At 42.5% G+C, this 18104-nt stretch overlaps 1 protein-coding gene across 1 annotated transcript in view; it reads left to right on the forward strand.

The window, feature by feature from the left end:
- Nucleotides 1–2049: 2049 nt before the first annotated feature.
- Nucleotides 2050–18104, forward strand: part of LOC134057929 (amine oxidase [flavin-containing] A-like) — a 34608-nt gene continuing 18553 nt past the window's right edge. Inside the window, exons 1-5 of the mRNA XM_062514970.1 lie at nt 2050–2307; nt 6108–6139; nt 6803–6813; nt 12822–12907; nt 14204–14341. Coding sequence (XP_062370954.1) covers nt 2050–2307; nt 6108–6139; nt 6803–6813; nt 12822–12907; nt 14204–14341 — 525 coding nt within the window. The remainder of the gene's footprint in view (nt 2308–6107; nt 6140–6802; nt 6814–12821; nt 12908–14203; nt 14342–18104) is intronic.

Raw genomic sequence — 18104 nt, forward strand, 5'->3', positions numbered from 1 at the left:
GCCCTGCAATGAGCAGGGACATTTTCAACTGGACCACGTTGCTGGGAGCAACCTGACCTTGAGTATTTCCAGGGATGTGTCATCTATTACCTCTCTGAGCAACCTGTTACAGTGTTTCACCATCCTCATTCTTAAAAAATTCTTTTATATAGCAAACCTAAATCAGCTCTCTTTTAGTGTAAACCTGTTATTCTTTGTCCTATTGTAACAGGCCCTGCTAAGATGTCTGTCCTTGTCTTCCTCATAGTCCCCTTTTGAGTACTGAAAGGCCTCAATAAGGTCTCTCCAGAGGCTTTTCTTCTCCAGGCTGAACAGTCACAGCTCTTTAAGATGTTCCTCATAGGAGAGGTGCTCCAAACATTTTTGTAGATCTCCTCTGGTTCACGCTAACAGGTCTACATCTCACTCATTTGGCACAATTAACAAAAAACCAAAGGTCCTATATTTTCTCTATAGAAGAGAAAACTGACTCATTTCCAAGAACACAAAAAGTATTGCAGTCTCAGTGGATTCATTGGTCATACCCAGGCATGGAATGTGATTGCAGAACTGGGCAACTCTCAGAACTTATCAATATTCAACATGAAACAATGTTAGGATTTCCTCTAATTGGGTAAAGGTCTCCTGTGCTTATTTGGAAGAGGATGGACAGGCTCTCTAGTTTTTCCATTCCACAGATACGGCATTTACACTTTGGCAATAAAACCTGCAGTAGCTGTAAAATGCATGGCAAGGATTATCACTACCATCATGCATTCCAGAGCAGTAATAGTAGCTAAGTACAAACAGAATTTTAATAACAAATTATTATTTAAGGCACTGTCTTTGGGAAGATACATCCATGGAAAGGTTAGCCCCTTGTTCCCTGGCTCATGGATGAAGTACGACTTGATTCTAGTGGGAGGTGAGGCTTGCAGGCTGCCATAACCTCTGGTTCCATGGCTCTCCTCCTGCCCCGTGGTCACTGTGGGTCACTAGCAGGGGGTTAAGTGAGCGTGGGACGGTTCATTCACTGCGCCGGGCCCGCTGCCGCCAGCCCGCTCCGTCCCCTGCCGTGGTGCAGCACGGAGCCGGCAGCGATGCGCACCCTGAGATGCGGCATTCCCGGTGTTCCCGTGTTCCCAGTGCTCCCTTGTTCCCAGTGTTACCTTGTTCCTGGTGCTGCTGTGCTCCCAGTGTTCCCTTATACCTGGAGTTTCCTTGTTCCCAGTGTTCCCATGTGCCTAGTGGTCCCTTGTTCCCAGTGTTCCAAATGTTCCCAATGTTCCCTTGTTCCCGGTGTTCCCTCGTTCCTAGTGTTCCTGTCTGGCCATTGTTCCTTTTTCCCAGCATTCCCGTGTTCCCAGTGTTTCCACTGTTCCCAGCATTCCCGTGTTCCCAGTGTTTCCACTGTTCTCAGTGTTCCCGTGTTCCCAGTGTTCTCGTGTTCCTGTGTTCCCAGTGTGCCCAACGTTCCCTTTTCCCCAGTGTTCCCAGTGGTTCCTTGTTCACGGTGTTCCCGTGTTCCTGATGCTCCCAATGTTCCCTTTTTCCCAGTGTTCCCGTGTTCCCAGTGTTCTTGTGTTCCTGTGTTCCCAGTGTGCCCAACGTTCCCTTTTCCCCAGTGTTCCCAGTGGTTCCTTGTTCACGGTGTTCCCGATATTCCCAATGTTCCCTTGTTCCCAGTGTTCCCTTGTTCCCAGTGTTCCCAGTGTTCACTTTTCCCCGGTGTTCCCTTTTTCCCGGTGTTCCCGTGTTCCCAATGTTCCCTTGCTCCCAGTGTTCCCTAGTTCCCGGTGTTCCCAATGTTCCCGGTGCTCCCTTTTTCCCGGTGTTCCCAGTGTTGCCTTGTTCCCGGTGCTGCCGAACATCCTCCGCACCGTCGGGCCGCACAGCGAGCACCGAGGAGGGCGGGGTTTAGCCTGGCCCCGCCCATAGACAGTGCCCATTGGTGGAGGGTCGCTGGGGCCACGCCCAGGGGCGGAGCCGGGGCGGGCGGGACAGCGCTGTGGGAGCGCGGGGCCGGGACGGAGCCGGCGCGGGGAGAGCGGGGACAGCGGGGACAGCGCCATGGCCGAGAGATACGACGTGATCGTGATCGGGGCCGGCATCTCAGGTGGGTCAGGGGGAGAACGGCGCGGCCCCGCCGGCCTCCCCCGGGACATCCCCTCGGAGCGCTCCCGGAGCGCGTCCAGCGGCGGCGGGGCCGGGCGGTGGCGGCGATGGACGAGCCGGGCCGGGGCCCCGGGGCTGCAGGTGCGCTCGGGGGAGCGGAGGGGAAATGATCCGTGTCGCTGTGTTAGGGACAAATCCCTGCTCCTCGCCTCGGTTTGCTCTTGGTGCTCCTCGCGAGCGAGGCTGCAGGAAAGTGGCAGAGCCCGCAGGTGCGGGACGAGGCGGGGATGCGGGATACGGACTGGGATTGGTGCATCCCCACAAAGATGGTGCTTTGACGAGGGTTTTTTTTTTGGTTGCCCACGCAGCGGTAGCAGTTGTTTTGTTTGGGAAAATGCTGCAGAATAAACATCTGGGAGTATCTCTAGGTTAGGTTTTGTTGCTGTAAGAGGAGCTGTTCTAAAGGCAGCCCCATTCCCCAGGTGCCATGGACTCCTCACACTTCACCAGGCAACACTTTCCAAAATACTCTTCAGATCTACTTTGACGCCAGCAATTGCATCATGGCCCCTCATCCTTATGCTTAAAAAAACCCCTTCAGTTAATTACTTTTTATGTTACCTACAATGAGAATGATGCTGTGTTGGAGAAAATTAGTGTTTAGGTTGTCCCTCAGGTCAATTTTGTGTGGGCAGTTTTGGCCAGGTCTCGGTTTTCAGGCAGTCCTTACTTCACTAATGATTCAGAAAAGGTGAGTTTTGTGACTGTGTGGCTTCAGTCATATTACAGCCATTATTGGTGTGGGTAAAGTAAGGTTTTATTAGTATTGAGAAAGAGTCAGAAGCTTTCCTTTGGTGTAATCTGCAGTGAATTAATCATAAAACAGCAGTTGGTTTACATAATTGTTATTTCATTTACTAAAATAACAGCTATTGTTTAAATAATAATTTGTGAATATGTAAATATGCAAATAGTCTGTGGCATCACTAGACAGAAAGGAAGAGTGTGGACCTAGATTTCCTTGCTTTTTTGTTTAACCAGATCCCTGGTAATTTTCCTGCTAGCATGAGACATTTGGTTATTCAATCCTTAGGGTTCCTGTAATTCACACAGTGTCCTTAGGGAATTACCACCCATTCTCTGTGCAGCTGATGGTGACATCCTCTTGATACAGTTTTTAGACCTCTGAGAAACTCTTGCTCTCTTCAGGGTGCCTCTTTCCTCCAGCTCCCCAACCTGTTGCAGTGTTTCAGAAATTGCTTTGAGATGTGGTATCTTGCCTCACTAGCAAAAAAACACTAAGTTGCTTTATAACACCTACACCTTGGACCAAAACCTGGTGTGGGGATTGAAATGGAGCCAAGCAGAAAATGTCACGGTGTTCACAGTCCTTGAAAATTTGTTGGTGGTGTGAGGAAGACAAATAAACATATCACAGCACTCCTGGGGTACAGGAACATTTTTCATACAAATGGAAAACTCATGCCAGTGGCATAGAAATTGGTGTTTGCCTGTTATGAATTAGAACAGGCATTATTTTAAGAAAACATTAAAAATTGAAACAAAGCATTCAAAACGATGAAAAATAAACAATAAATGCCTTATTTAATAATTAATCCATCATATACTGCCATTCATAGCTGGGGATTAAACTCTGATAAGCTTCTGGTCTGTTTTGCTTTTCTCATAGCTCCTCTGTCACTACCATTCCTGTACCAATATGTCTTCACCTCAGTTCTGCAAGAGCTTAGACAATGCTGCTTTCTGGTCTTAAAAAAAAAAAAATGTAATCAGTATCTAGAGTTCTGCTTTTGGTGGAATATATAATAAATGGTGCTCTGCTATGGACAGGATTTCCCCTCAACATCTCTCTGATTCCAGTCTTGACTTGCTGTTTGTATCTCTGAAACTGAATTTGCAATTGACTCATCTGGTGAGATTTCTGTTTCCTCTCCTTTTACTGTATTTTTAATTCTCACTACCTGGTGCTTGCAGGAGAGGATAGGAAACTCTGGGATAAACTAGTTCTTTATTAAAAATACATGAAATCTGTATGAGATATAAGCAAGGTGCTTATTCTGTTAAATGTGAATTTCCCAGCAGTGATGCTGTGGCTTTTAAAAATATTTGTCCGGTGTTTGTGTGAAGCTCTAATCCTGACAGGCAGCTCTGGAGTTGTCTATTCCTCAAAGCAAAGTATGGTCCTGAGAGGCAATTTCTGAACAATGCCTAAGAAGTTCTACTCATCCATGCTCCCAGCCTCAGCATGAACACCACAGTGTGGCCATTCCAGGGACACAGAATCCATTCTGCCTGTAGGGGACTGCAGTCTAGGGATGGAGGGATTTTCTGCAAAGAGTGCTTTTGGAAGAAATATCTGCTTGGGTAGCTTCTATCTGTGAGATTTTCTTGCTGATGGAATCACATTCAGACTGTCCAGGCTGCATCAGGAAGTGCCTTTGGAGCCCTACAGAGAGGGAGCTGCACAGGTTGGGGTAGAGTCCTCTTTCCACTTGGCCCTGCACGTTAAAAATGTGGATTGTGACCAGTAAAAGCCCCAGGCACACATGTGTGTCACTCCTAATAGATAATGTCCCCTGTAATACAGTTAATATTAATTACAGCATTTTATACCCAAGAATATTAAATAAACTGGTGCCTGAAGTTAAAGACTTTCCCCAAACCCACAGGGAGTTTTTATTTATATGGCTTGAATATTGCTCCTGTTTTCTATTTATAGTTTTTTCTACTGAACTGAAGAGTATTGTTTTGGATTGATTTTTACTTGATTATTTTACTTGATTGTGATTTTGTTGAACTCAGGAAGCTGATGGCACAAAATATTGTAAGTAGATCCTGGATGTTCAGTTGCTTCTCAGGCACATTAACAACTTGACATCATTAAGTGCTCAGAGAGTTTTGAGAGAAACCTCAGACATTTCAGCTTGTCAGATATGAAAAATGATTGCTGTGACCTGTAATTGCTCAAAACTTTCTAAATTACCTTATTGGGGCATATTTTCACATGGATAACAAAATGTGCTATGTTGACGTGGTTCTCTCCCTGCCAAATTTCAAGTTGCTGCTGCAATTTCCAAAACAGGAATTAAAGAAAGCATGATTTTTCAAAATCAAAGAATATGTTTTCCCTAGACGTTTAGAAATACACAGTCAATTTTGACCAAGATTTTCCAGCAGATAAAAATTACAAAAAGCCACACCCTGAAAATTCAAGCTTAAATAGTTCCAAGTTTGGAAAGGAAAGGAAAAAAAAAAAAAAGAATGTAAGCAAAATACCTTAACTTTTTTCATGGGAGTACATTCATGTGCCAGCCTCACCTTGTGTGGAAGCCAAGTTTATCAGAAGATTGCATGGAGAATTAATAATGTTTGTCTATATAATGCAAACCAGAGAGGCAGCAGATATGGAGAAGTATGTCCAGAAGCAGAGAAGTCAAAAAAATCTTGTATGTAAAAAATTTTTTGGGAAAAATTTCAGCACATTGTGTTACAAGTACAAAACACAAGGGAAAAACAGACGTAATTGAATCTTACACTCAAGACTATAATTTGCTGACATGGATAGTTCTTATTTCAACAGAAAAGGATGTTTGCTCTTATCCCTATCTAGAAAGAAGGAGATTGCGTGGTTCTACAAAATCAAAGCTGGGATTTCCCAGCCATGTGCAGGAAACAGCACTTATGGAGGCGTCCAAGGGCCACAAATTGTAGGAAAAACTGGGATGGAAAAATAGTAGTGATTAGTCTTTATATAGAAATAAAACATATGATATATTATTAAGACTTTTTTTGTTTGTCTCTCTGTGGAAGAGCACTCTGTGTTGGCATCTCCAGCTCCACAGTGTGTGATCGACAGCCTTACCCCTCGAGCTACCTACGCCTTGGCTTTGGGCTCTGAGTGAGAGACTGAATATGAGGAAATGCAGATTTTTCCTTGCTTGCCATCCTGACAGCACAACTTCTGTTGTATACTGCCCTGTTTGTTTTGACAGCATGCCAAGCTGCTGGTGGGTGGTGGTGTCAGATAAACTGTCAAACACACAGCTGTTGGTGTGAGATAGAATCAGTCCGACCTGTGTAAGTCTGGAGTAATTTTCAATAGATTTTTTTCCCATAGTGTTACTTCTGTATTTACCTGGGGTTTGGCCTATGGGAATTTAATATTTGAGTCATAAAATGTATTTTCTGTTTATTGCTTTGCATTTGCCCTGTGCTGGGTTCCATCTACCCAGTTCCTTCCTTCCTTCTTTGTGGATCCAACCAGAAAGCTGATAATCAATGATAATGTTGTCATTTAGTACCAGAGATTCCTATGGACCATTTCTAGGGATGCAGAAATAAATAACAGTGTTTCACAGATCTGAGTTCCCAATGTACTCCTAGCAAGCCAACTGTCATTATGACAAAAACTTTACAGCAGAAGCAAAACTCCCAGTACCTCATACAAAGTGTAATGGATGCTTTATCCCATAACTGCAAATAAGGAGAAGTACCAATTTCCATTTGCCTCATTCTTCATAATGTGTTCTGCTGTTTAGCTGCTGAAGTCTTATGAGTGTTATTTGCCCCAACAAGCAAAAGAAATAGCCGAGTAGTCAGGATAGATCCCTAAAAATACCCTAACATAACAAAACCAGGCATGGGACAGGTATTATGTCTCTTCTAGGAATACCAGTGCTGATGTTACTGGTATTTGTGGTGATGACACTGATCATAATTTAGCAGCAGCATTTTTTCACATGCTTTTTTAGTTGAAGGTCACCATTTAGGTAACAGGAATTTATTCTGCACAAGACTGACTAAAAAAATTGTCAGTAGTCATAAATGTAATTACCTTGGTTGTTTCCTTTACTAGGTGGCATCAAATTGTCATCATTTAGCTGCTCATTTTAATATGTAATGGGAGGAAAGATGCCTCATTTCCAACCCTGTGCTTATACTCATAAATTTTTTTCTGCCTTTGTTTTGGGGGAGGGCATTACTTTGGGGAAGGAATGTTTACTGCCAGAAGCTGTGGACATGCAAAATCCCAGTGGGTGTGTGTGTGGAGTGGATTCATCCTTGGGTTAGAATTCCCTTTTCCTGCCCACTATTTCTGTTAACATTGTCCATGAGAAACTGTCTTTGTGCCCTTCACAACAAGGCTTGCATCTGCAGAAAACATTTAGACAGTGATGCCATTGAGATCAGTAAGTGGCTTGGTCTCATTTGGACAATGTACTCTGTAATAGGAAATATTCTCTTTTGGTTAAGATCTTTGCTGAATCAAGTGGATTGTTTCTTTTTTTTTTCGAGAAGGGGAAAAAAAAATACTGATGAAAAAAGAATTAAATACACTTATCTGAAATGACAAAATGCATAAATACAATCTCTCTCCAGTACCAGGTATTCTTCAAGAAGTGATATGAAAGAAAGTATGGCAAGATAAAACACAGTTTCTGACAAGCAGAAAATTAGTGAAGTTATGGTATTAGGCAACACTGAAATAGAAATAAATGTAGACTTGTGATCCACACTGTGCATTCTTGCTGTCTTGTGTGGATATAAGATGCTCTCACTGAGTTAATAGCATTGTTGGTTTTGTTCTTTCTTTTTTTTAGTATTTTCAGTGGCAATTTAAAATCTTCAAATCCTCAGTCAGTGAAAGGAAACAGTTCTTTCATTCTCAGCTTGCTGTGTGTTGTGGCCCATTAGTGGTTTCTCTGTCAATCTTATGTAACTGAGCATATTTTAACTGTGTTTTAGAAGTTAATTAAATGCTATGATGTACACAAAAATTCCAATGAAAGGGTAATCAGGATGGCAGAAGAAGAAGTGAGGAAGGGAGATTTTACGCTATAGTCATGGCAGAAATGTTTTGTATCTCTCATTGGCAGGTTCATTTTTACGTGCCAAAGGGATTTCTACTGGAAAAAATGAGAGCTGATTTTAAGGTGTTCATTGCCATGTTTAATTAATCAATTGTGTTTACAAAAAGTTAGGTTTTCCATCAGTGAAGCAGTAAAAAATAATCACAGCATTAGAATGGCATTACATTGGAACTTTAATAATGATATATTGCCAGTTCTCTTATTTTACTGATGTGTATTATAAAAATGAGCAAAAAAAGTCTTAATTTTTTTTCCCCTCTCAAGATCAGAAAAATATAGGGATTTTACAGGAAGGTTTTTCCCCATTTCCTCCATTAAAGCTTGCTAGCACACTACAGTAATGAGTTAATCATCTTTCTCACAATGTGGCTATCCCATGCTATATAAAGTAGGGTGGATTAATAAGGATTTTATGAAGGAATGTTCTGTTTTTACTGAGCCTAGATTTTGAAAAATATAACTCTGTACTGTTAGTATACAATCACTAGGACATTTCCAATAAAGTAACTTTTTTAAAACTCTCACTGTTTGTGCTGTAGAACTCATCTCTGCTCGTATGCCCTGTATCAACCCCAGTGTTGAGGCAACTTGGAATTATTCTCATAAGTCTACTCATATAAACATTTCCCTACCAAAGAGGTAACCATTTTCCACTTTACAGGACTCCTCTGGAATAAGATTCAAGTCTCTTAAGTCCCAGTGTTGTTTGCTACCTGTGGAGTTGAACTTTTCTTTCCTATCAGGTAGAGATGGGCTTTGTTGTATTACAAAATTCAGTATTGTTCAGCATCCTTATGTTTCAGTCATGGGGTGTGTCTTGCAGTCTGCAGGTTGGCATCAATTCATCTTCGTTTCTCCCTTCTCTTCCCTTCTCCTTTCTTTCTCCTTCCCTTCTCCTTTCTTTCTCCTTCCCTTCTCCTTTCTTTCTCCTTCCCTTCTCCTTTCTTTCTCCTTCCCTTCTCCTTTCTTTCTCCTTCCCTCCTCCTTTCTTTCTCCTTCCCTCCTCCTTTCTTTCTCCTTCCCTTCTCCTTTCTTTCTCCTTCCCTTCTCCTTTCTTTCTCCTTCCCTTCTCCTTTCTTTCTCCTTCCCTTCTCCTTTCTTTCTCCTTCCCTTCTCCTTTCTTTCTCCTTCCCTTCTCCTTTCTTTCTCCTTCCCTTCTCCTTTCTTTCTCCTTCCCTTCTCCTTTCTTTCTCCTTCCCTTCTCCTTTCTTTCTCCTTCCCTTCTCCTTTCTTTCTCCTTCCCTCCTCCTTTCTTTCTCCTTCCCTCCTCCTTTCTTTCTCCTTCCCTTCTCCTTTCTTTCTCCTTCCCTTCTCCTTTCTTTCTCCTTCCCTTCTCCTTTCTTTCTCCTTCCCTTCTCCTTTCTGTCTCCTTCCCTTCTCCTTTCTGTCTCCTTCCCTCCTCCTTTCTGTCTCCTTCCCTTCTCCTTTCTGTCTCCTTCCCTTCTTCTTTCTTTCTCCTTCCCTTCTTCTTTCTTTCTCCTTCCCTTCTCCTTTCTTTCTCCTTCCTTCCCTTCTTTCTCCTTCCCTTCTCTATTTTTACTCTATGTCCAGTGTTTGATGCGCTTCAAAGGGCTTTGCCTGTGGTAGGAGTATGACAATTTTCTGGCATGAAAGCAGCCACAGTAGGATCTGTAGCAGCAGCAATTCTGAGTCCTTAACAGCACTGCAAAATCAATAGGAACAGAGCTTTCCTGCATGGCATCTTCAGAGGAAGGGAACTGCTTGTGAGATTTCCATAGAAACCCTTGTGGAGGATGTCTCGCCTTGTTTGTTCTCATTTAACAGTAAGTGAATTTCCACAGCCAGATACTGTGAATGAGGCATGGTTTTGGCAGGCTCCCTCCATCTTGCTGAGGCAAATAATGCATTTCTAATTCATGGAATTAGGGGAATATCTGGAAGGGGTTTGTCCAGTGATTTGGGGTGGTTTCCAGCTTTATGTCAAGGCTGTGCTCGGGGGAGGTAGAGGTGATGCAGCCACAGGCTCAGCTGTGACAGGAGTGTCAGTCACGCCAACAGACCCAGCAGTGTTTTCATTGCCTGTTCTGAACACTGAGCCCAGTGCTCCATTTGGCCTGGAATAGTGTATCTGTAAGGAGTGGATTGGATTGGAAGGGACCTTAAAGCCCATCTCATTCCATGCTCTGCCATGGTCCTCAAAGCCCCATCCAGCCTGGCCTGGACCACTTCCAGGGATGGGACATCACAACTTCTTCCCTGCTCCTTGGCAGTTGCTGAAGTTCATGATGTCCTTTGGGATGGAGTGTTGTAGAGGAAGTGAGAGGATAGCTCCATGCAGCCTGAGGGGAGCTGAGCAGGCAGGAATGGGACAAGGAGCAGGAAAGGAGAAGGTCTCATCCCTTCCTCTCTCTTTCTTACCCCATCAATCAAATGGTCACTCTCTGGTGTCCAGTCCTGTCCAGGATACTGGAACAGCAACAAAAGTCTTGAAAACTCAAGTAATGGAGAAGACGAAGGGTAAGTAGGCAGTCACCTCAGAGGTTATTTGTGTATAAAAAGCACAGAGGCTTCATGACCTGTGGGGTGTTTCAGATAAACCTGTGGAAGCACCTAGACCTGCTGCACTTCAGTCTCACCAGGTTGGAGCTAAAGAGGTGGGTCTAACAGGCAGACATAGAAATAGACATAGAGATGCTGTGTACAGGTGTTGTTCCAAGTCCTGTTTTGAAAGAGAATACTTTCCATGCTTTGAGCAAATAAATGTGTAGTAGAAATCTTAAATAAACATCTTCTGTATTGTTTTCACTTGTGAGTCACTCCCTCTCACAGTTCCCAGTAAGCCATAGCTGTCTCAATTTATTTATTGCTGTTTCCCTATCTATGAAACTTCAAAGACTTTTTCTTTTTTTGGACATGTTTCTCAGATGACCCTTGGGTTAACAATAATGAAACAATCACCCGTAAGTCTGGAGTACAAGTACAGTTTAACAGGCAAACAGGTTAGAGAACCTCAGTCACATTACAACACATTCTTCATCCCTTAGCAGTTCTTCTTTATTTCAATATATCCCATAATTAAGCTGGATTATTCCAGTAGTGATCTTAACTTCCATCCCAGTCCAGCATGACCATTATTCTTCCTAAACAACTATGGCAGGAATAGAGCTGTTGTATTCAGCATGAAATTATGGTCCTAGGCACAAATGACTTGCATTCAATTTTTTTTTTTCCATACCTAGGCCAGACTTCTTATTTTGGCTTCATGTGCAATTTTTTCAAGTCATATATATCTAAAGTAGACTTCCTTACAAAAGAATTACCCACTCATTTTCTGAGTGTCCAGTGTTATTTACACAGAATAGAGAATTCAGCCTATTATTTTACACATGTAGGATATCCACTATTTTGGGATAAAGGCCGCTGTATATTTTGAAATCTCCTTTTTCTGCATATAAAAAATTATGAATTTGTAAGAAAATATTGAAATTTGTGTTTCCAACATCATAGATTTCTGTCTTCCACATTTATGTTGGGGGGGAAGGTAAACCATCACCCAGTGGATTAAAGAAGTAGCTAGAAAAAAACTGTTTCTAGAGTTTCATGGAGAAAAAAATGATCACTGAAATAAATTAGATCAATTTATAAGATATCCACTCCACTAAAAAATGGCTTACAATTAAAAAAAATTAGAACATTAGATAGATGGAAGAATTAAGTATACTTCTGCTCCAGCAGCAATCTGAACAATATGGTACAAGTGTGTAAAGTTAATTTTAGATGAGTATGAAAATTATATATATAATTTCTGCCTATGTAAGGCATTTGAACTTCCTCAGTTCTGATTTCCAGTGAATGGTGTTCCACTTTCCCATTAAAAGATTCTATGCATGGAAGTTGATGGTCAATTCTGTATTGCCCTTAGAATAAAGGAATACATTTAACTCTTCCCAGAATGAGTCCTCTCCCTTGATCTTTTGAGACATGCATTCTTTGTAGGCTCACAAACAGTTGATTTTAATCACATTTCAAGGTAGTGTAATAAACATGAGGGTAATATCATTACTCCTGCCTGCAGGGTATCTTGGAAGTTCTGATCAATAGGGCTGCTTTTCCTGTACTTAAGGAGGGGAAACAACTCCAAAGAAACAATGCTTCAGTGCCAAATTGGCCTGCAGGGCAGTGGGATAATCTGATTTCAGCAACTCATGATTGCTTTCTACAATTTCAGCTTGCATCTGTCAGAAGCAAAGAGGTCTCCTGCCCTATTGAATTTTCAGTTGTCTCTAGTGGCTCCATCACAAAGTCCCATAATTAGATGATTTTTTTCTGAGACCATAATTCCTTTTATAAAGTATCTACATGCAGCCTCTTTGATTGTCATGGTCAAACTCCATTGCTGAAAATGAATCCTGACAGTGAAGCAGACTTTCCTTCTGCATGTGAATGAGGACAAGGGCCAGCAGAGGAGCAGAGAGTTGATGTGGGACAGGAACATTATTGATATCACTGTAGCACTGCAAGTCCCCCAGACTGGGTGCTGCCTTCCTATAGGCTGCCCAAATGAAAAGTAAGATGTGTGTGTGTCCCTTAATAATTGAAGTTTTGCTGCTTTTAAAAGGCCAAAATGCCAATCCAAGGAGGAAACTTCAATCTGTGAATGCTGTGAGTGGTTATAACATCCAACTAAGCAGCAGCCACATGATTTCTGTGGTGAGATACCATGCAAAATTCCTAACTTTTCCCAGGGATTTTTGAGAATAGTCTATTGAAATCTCTGACCTTGAGGATTTGGTTCAGTTTTTTAATGGCAATTAATGTGGCTGATCATTGCCACTTGCTTTGATGCACTTTCTCTTTTTTTTTTAGGTTTGTCAGCAGCCAAATTGCTGTCTGAGGCTGGGGTCAGTGTGGTGGTCCTTGAGGCCCGGGACAGAGTTGGAGGAAGGACATTCACTATCAGGGTAAGTGTTTCATGGCATGTGGACTCTCATTTGTGCTGGTCTATGATGTGACAGATGTCACTCCTATTATTCTAACCCAGGGAACTACAATTATTTTGATCCAGGGAGCTACAGCTTCAGCTCAATCCCTCAGAAAGTGACAGAGCAACTAATCCAAAAGTCATCAGTCAGCATGTGTTCACCAAGAAGAATTTCTGCTTGGCCAACCTGACAGCCTTCTAAGGTGCAGTGACTGGCTTAGTAGATAAGAGAAAAATTAATATTGTCTATCTAAACTTCAGTAATGTATTGAAAACCATCATCTGGACCATGAGTGTCAGAGCATTTCCCCTCTTTTTCCCTGTCTCTCTTTGCATACTGTAACAGGCAAGATAACTTAGAGCCCTGTAAGAAGCAGCCTGAGCAGCACCAGACATCATTATGGCTCAGAAATGTTCTAAAACGTCTTAATATTATCTGAAATAACACTCCTGCTTCTAAAAATGAACTGCATCTCGATTGCCATTAGAGAAAAAAATGGAAGAAATAAAGAGTCACTTGTGGTGCAGGGTAATGTAATACAGACATTACCTCTGCTTCCCACCCTGGAATTGAGGGAGGTGTAAATTATGTCAGGTGCCATTTCTGGGGAACCAGAGAAAAACAGTGGTTCCTTTTCCAGCAGAAATCATTGTGTGTGAAACATGGAGCATAAACACTATCCTTCTGTGACACTGAGAATGCCAGGCTTAAAATACTCACTGTAAACAGTGTTAAAAAGAGTTACTGTCTTGGGAGATTAGCCTGCTGTAATAGTGTGCATCCCTGAAACCTTCTGCTTTCTTCCCACTTCCCAAGTGAGTGGGGTGCCTGTCTGAGGGGTGCATTGAGCACCTTTCATGGCAGGCATGGCTGGGGGTCCCTGCCCAAAACAGCAGCAGGCTGGAGCCAAGGTGTGCAGTGCTGGAAAGGAGATTAATCTCCTGGAAAACTGCAGTGCAGTGCTCAGCAGCTGCAGCATTAAGTCTAAACAGGCGTCTAGAGAGAGGAAACAGACCTTGATGCTGGAGATGGTTTCAACTGCAGAAACTTTTTGCAATGACAAGAAAAGTAATGTGGATTTCTTAAACATCTCCAGGGGTGGTGACTGCACCTCCCTGTGCAGTCCATTTGGATGCTTGACAACCTTTTCCATGAACAAATTCCTCCTGAATATCATACGCACACATTCCGTACACATTCAGTATGGAATAATTCTAGATGTTTGTACTGGGGAGCTTCCTTCACAGCTGCTGATTCCTGTATTCTTTTTCACAGAATGATAAAGTGAATTATGTAGATGTTGGTGGATCATATGTGGGACCTACTCAAAACCGGATTCTACGACTGGCAAAAGAGCTGGGGGTGGAGACCTATAAAGTGTACGTTGAGGGCCATATGTTCCATCATAAAGGGGTAAGTATTGCATTTCCATGCTGAGCTACCCAAAGTTAGCACTGAGACTTAGAAATAACTGACAGTCATCAAAAGGGTTTCATTTAAAACTCACCGTTAGTAACCTAGAAGGCACCTGCTTGAAATGTTACTCTGTTTTAACTTACTGGGAGTGTGACAAGTGGTTCTTATTTTTTTTAAGTGTTCAGAAAATGCAGCTGACGCCAGCTAAAAAATCTGGGATGCATTTGGCACATTGTCTTTGAACATACCCTCCGAAGAAGATTTCCCTGAAATTCAGGAAATACGTGTTCTGAGATAAAAGCCAAATTTAAATTAAGAAAATAGTAATATTGATGGATAACATTGAATGATGATGTTGGACTGGATATGGAACTAGCCTGGGAGTAGGATAATTTATTTTGCTCACATGACTGGATTCACATGAGATCTCTCCCAGTCCCATAGAGTGGGGTTCATGTCACAAATGGGTGTTTGGAAGTTCATTATCTAATCTGAGACTCTGAGGTTCCCTCTCTAGCTAATGGTGACACACAAGCCTTTCCCAAGAGGCACCAAAAGTTTCACCTCTGAGATGTGGGGCAGCAGGAGTCCAGGTGGCCACTCTTGAGCAAGTACTGGTGTGGCTGAAGTGAACAGGAATGAAACCTGTCCTCAGAGCAGATTTCCAGTCCTTCTGCCAGATTTTAGCCCACTGACTTATTTTGCATTGGTCCTACCCAGGCCAAAACCATTGCAGGGTGAGAACAGCAGGGAGAAGGACAAAGAAAGGCCTAAGATTCATAGGTGTGAGATGTGACTGTCTGTGTCTATAGCTCAAAGTATTATTTTAATTTGCAAAGACCATCACTTTCAATTTTTAAAAAATGTTCTTTAGTTTTGGTACTTAACAGGCTTTGTCAGAACCAGACTTGAAGCCTGTATGAGTCACAGTTGACATACTTGATATAGACAAGCCATCCTATGTGATAGATCCTTAACTGGTTGCATTTCTCTTACTTTCCCCCTTTTTTCCTAAGAATTAGAGCAATGTGTTCACACTGAAAAGTTTTACCATCTGGTTCTGCAAGCACTCCTTATTGGGCAGATTGATGCCATGCTCATAAAACAGGCACATCCTAAATAATTGCACAGCCACTCTATAATGCAAAAAAAGTTGTTTGTCACCCCCTCATACAAAATTGAGGTAATTCTACAGCAAGAGGGATGGACTGGTTTGTACCAGCAGAATGTTTGTCCCACTCTAATTTAAGCTCAGGCATGAATCTCTCAGCATCCTAAAAGGCACTTATCTTCTTTATGTTAAATAAAATCCTCTAATGGGTTACATTACTTCAAGCCCTTAATCCATTTTGACACCAAAGCTGCTGCTTTTTATTGTCCCACATTGCATTATGGACGTCCCTGATAATGACCATGTAAGTTTGTATGTTTTCTTTGAAGTGAAAGTGTATTTCTAAGCAAGAAGCAGCATTGTGAGCTATTCAGCTGGATCATTGGTTGTGGATCAATTCTGGATTTGTCATCATGGTCCTGCTAAGCTGATCAGGGTCCCAAAGGAGCTGTAGTTGTTGGACCACAGTAACAGCAAAGGGGCTTTAGGGTCTCCCATATTTAAGCACTGGATGAATAATAATGATGCTTTCCTTCCTGTAGGTCTTATTTATCCCACATCCTCTTCCCATGAGTTGCAGCCCTTTTCTTCCATTTTCTTTTCCTAAGGTTTTCCACAGCTTTTTCTCCTTTCTTTTTCCTTGAGACATAGTGCAGCCTCCATGCCCTTTGATTTAGGGTTATCTGGTTGAACCCTCTCTCATATCCCACTTCTGGAAAAAGGTTATTAAACTCCATCTGTGCAGTTCTGGCTGTTGGCTGGGCTGTACAGTGCCCAGGGCTCTTTTATGTGCCTCTCTTTTACCTGTTACCAGGCTGGATGGTGAGGTACAGGTAGGGATTCATGCTCTCCTAGCTGTAGATACATTCCTCATACTCATTAAAGATGCTTCAGGAGCACAAGCACCTGTGGTATTTCCTCGATGGCAGAAAGTGTTAGCAAAGAGATTATTTGATACTAAAGGATCATATCCACCAGATATTAAATATGAATCAGAAAGATTGATGCTTTCAGCTTCTTGGGCTTATACACCATCAGCCATGAGCCACCTGCTGCCTTTCAGGTTTGAAAGGTCTGAAGAAATCTTCTCCCCTTGTGTCTCAGCTGTTGTTTCTGTCAGCTGGTGGCTGTCCAGGAGTGTGTAGCCAGGGCCAGACAGGAAGGTCTCCTCCCAAGAGCTTTCTCTAAAGTATGCAATGTTGTGTGGTTTTGTCAGAGGGGAGGAAATGTTTTGAGCAATGACTAGCACAGCTTTGGATGTGTTTGTGACATCTGTATGTAATTTCCAGCACCCTTGGATTAAGAGATTTTTGGTCTTTTCTTTATCATAACAATTGGTTCAGTTTATCTTTGTCTGAAGATTTCCAGGACACTGCTTTGATTGAGTTGGGAGAAAGTGAGAAAATGGCTTATCCAAGCAGTGGAAGCAGCAAGAGAAAGTGAAAATCCCCAGAGGGATTTAATGAGCTCTGACAGGAATTTTTCCCATATGTGTGTGGAAAAATTCCATGTACTACAAGATTTAATAACCAAGTTGCTTCATTGGTGCAGGTTTTCCTTTATAGTTACAGTTTCTTTGAAAATCCAAATATGTAGCTATTTTTTTTTTTTTTAATTTATTCTTTCTTTCCCATCAGTTAGCATGGTAACATGGACTCCTTTAATGTCAATCAGGAATTTTTTGGTATCCTGTCCTTGTAAATCTGTAACTTCAAATGTCAGTGTTTGTCATGAGCCCTCTTTCCAGCTAAAATTCTCTATGGCTACTTTCCCATAATTCAACAAGAATGCTTTTGGACTGAGAAAGGGCAGATATACTGGAGTTTTCTGTTCCCTGAGCTGGCAGACAGTTTTTTATTTTAACAGAGGCCCTTGAAGCTTTGCGTTATTTTCAGATTTTTAATAGAAGACCCTTGAAAGTAAAGGCATTGGGCCTTGGTGTGGTATCGACCTTCTCATATAACTGTACTCCTCCAATATCTGGCAGCAGCACACAGCTCCAGGGTATATAATATTACTTAATAAGGAATTATGATTTTCAGAGGGAGAGAATGTTTAATAAAATATGAGGATTTATATCCAGTGCTTCAGATTAGCCATCTGGTCCTTCTTTCCTTCCTCCTGACTTTAGATTAAGAGCTCAGGGTGCAGCAAGTGGGTCTGTGACTAAGACTCTGCACATCATCACAAACTTGCTGTTCAGACACAGGGATCTGACAGTCCCAGGCACAGCACTGCTCCCAGGGCTAGACCTGCTGGAGGTGGGGACCAGGGGAGGATTCTCACCGGAGGGATCACACCACAGGGAGCTGCTGCTGCTGCTGCTCTGTGCTGTGCACAGCCCCAGGATATAACAACCCCTGCTTTGGGGCATGGGGGATGTTCCTCCTGTGCTTCTTGATGTGTGCCCTGTCCCTGGCACAGCAGAGAGGAGACAGACTTGCCTTTCTCAAATCTGGCAAAATTGTCTGCTCCTCTAACACAATTGGAAACATGGGGTGATGTCACATCTTGGAGCTAATTCCTGTAGGTGTGGCTACAAGCCCCAGCACAGCCCTGGGCAGGGAAGGGACCTTGCAGAGCTCTTCTCTCTGCCTTCTTTCTAGCCACTGAGTTTACCACCACTGATGGTGCTTGAGGATCTTGTTT

This window comes from Cinclus cinclus, chromosome 2 (genome assembly GCF_963662255.1).
Source record: "Cinclus cinclus chromosome 2, bCinCin1.1, whole genome shotgun sequence".
Classification (NCBI taxonomy): Eukaryota; Metazoa; Chordata; class Aves; order Passeriformes; family Cinclidae; genus Cinclus; species Cinclus cinclus.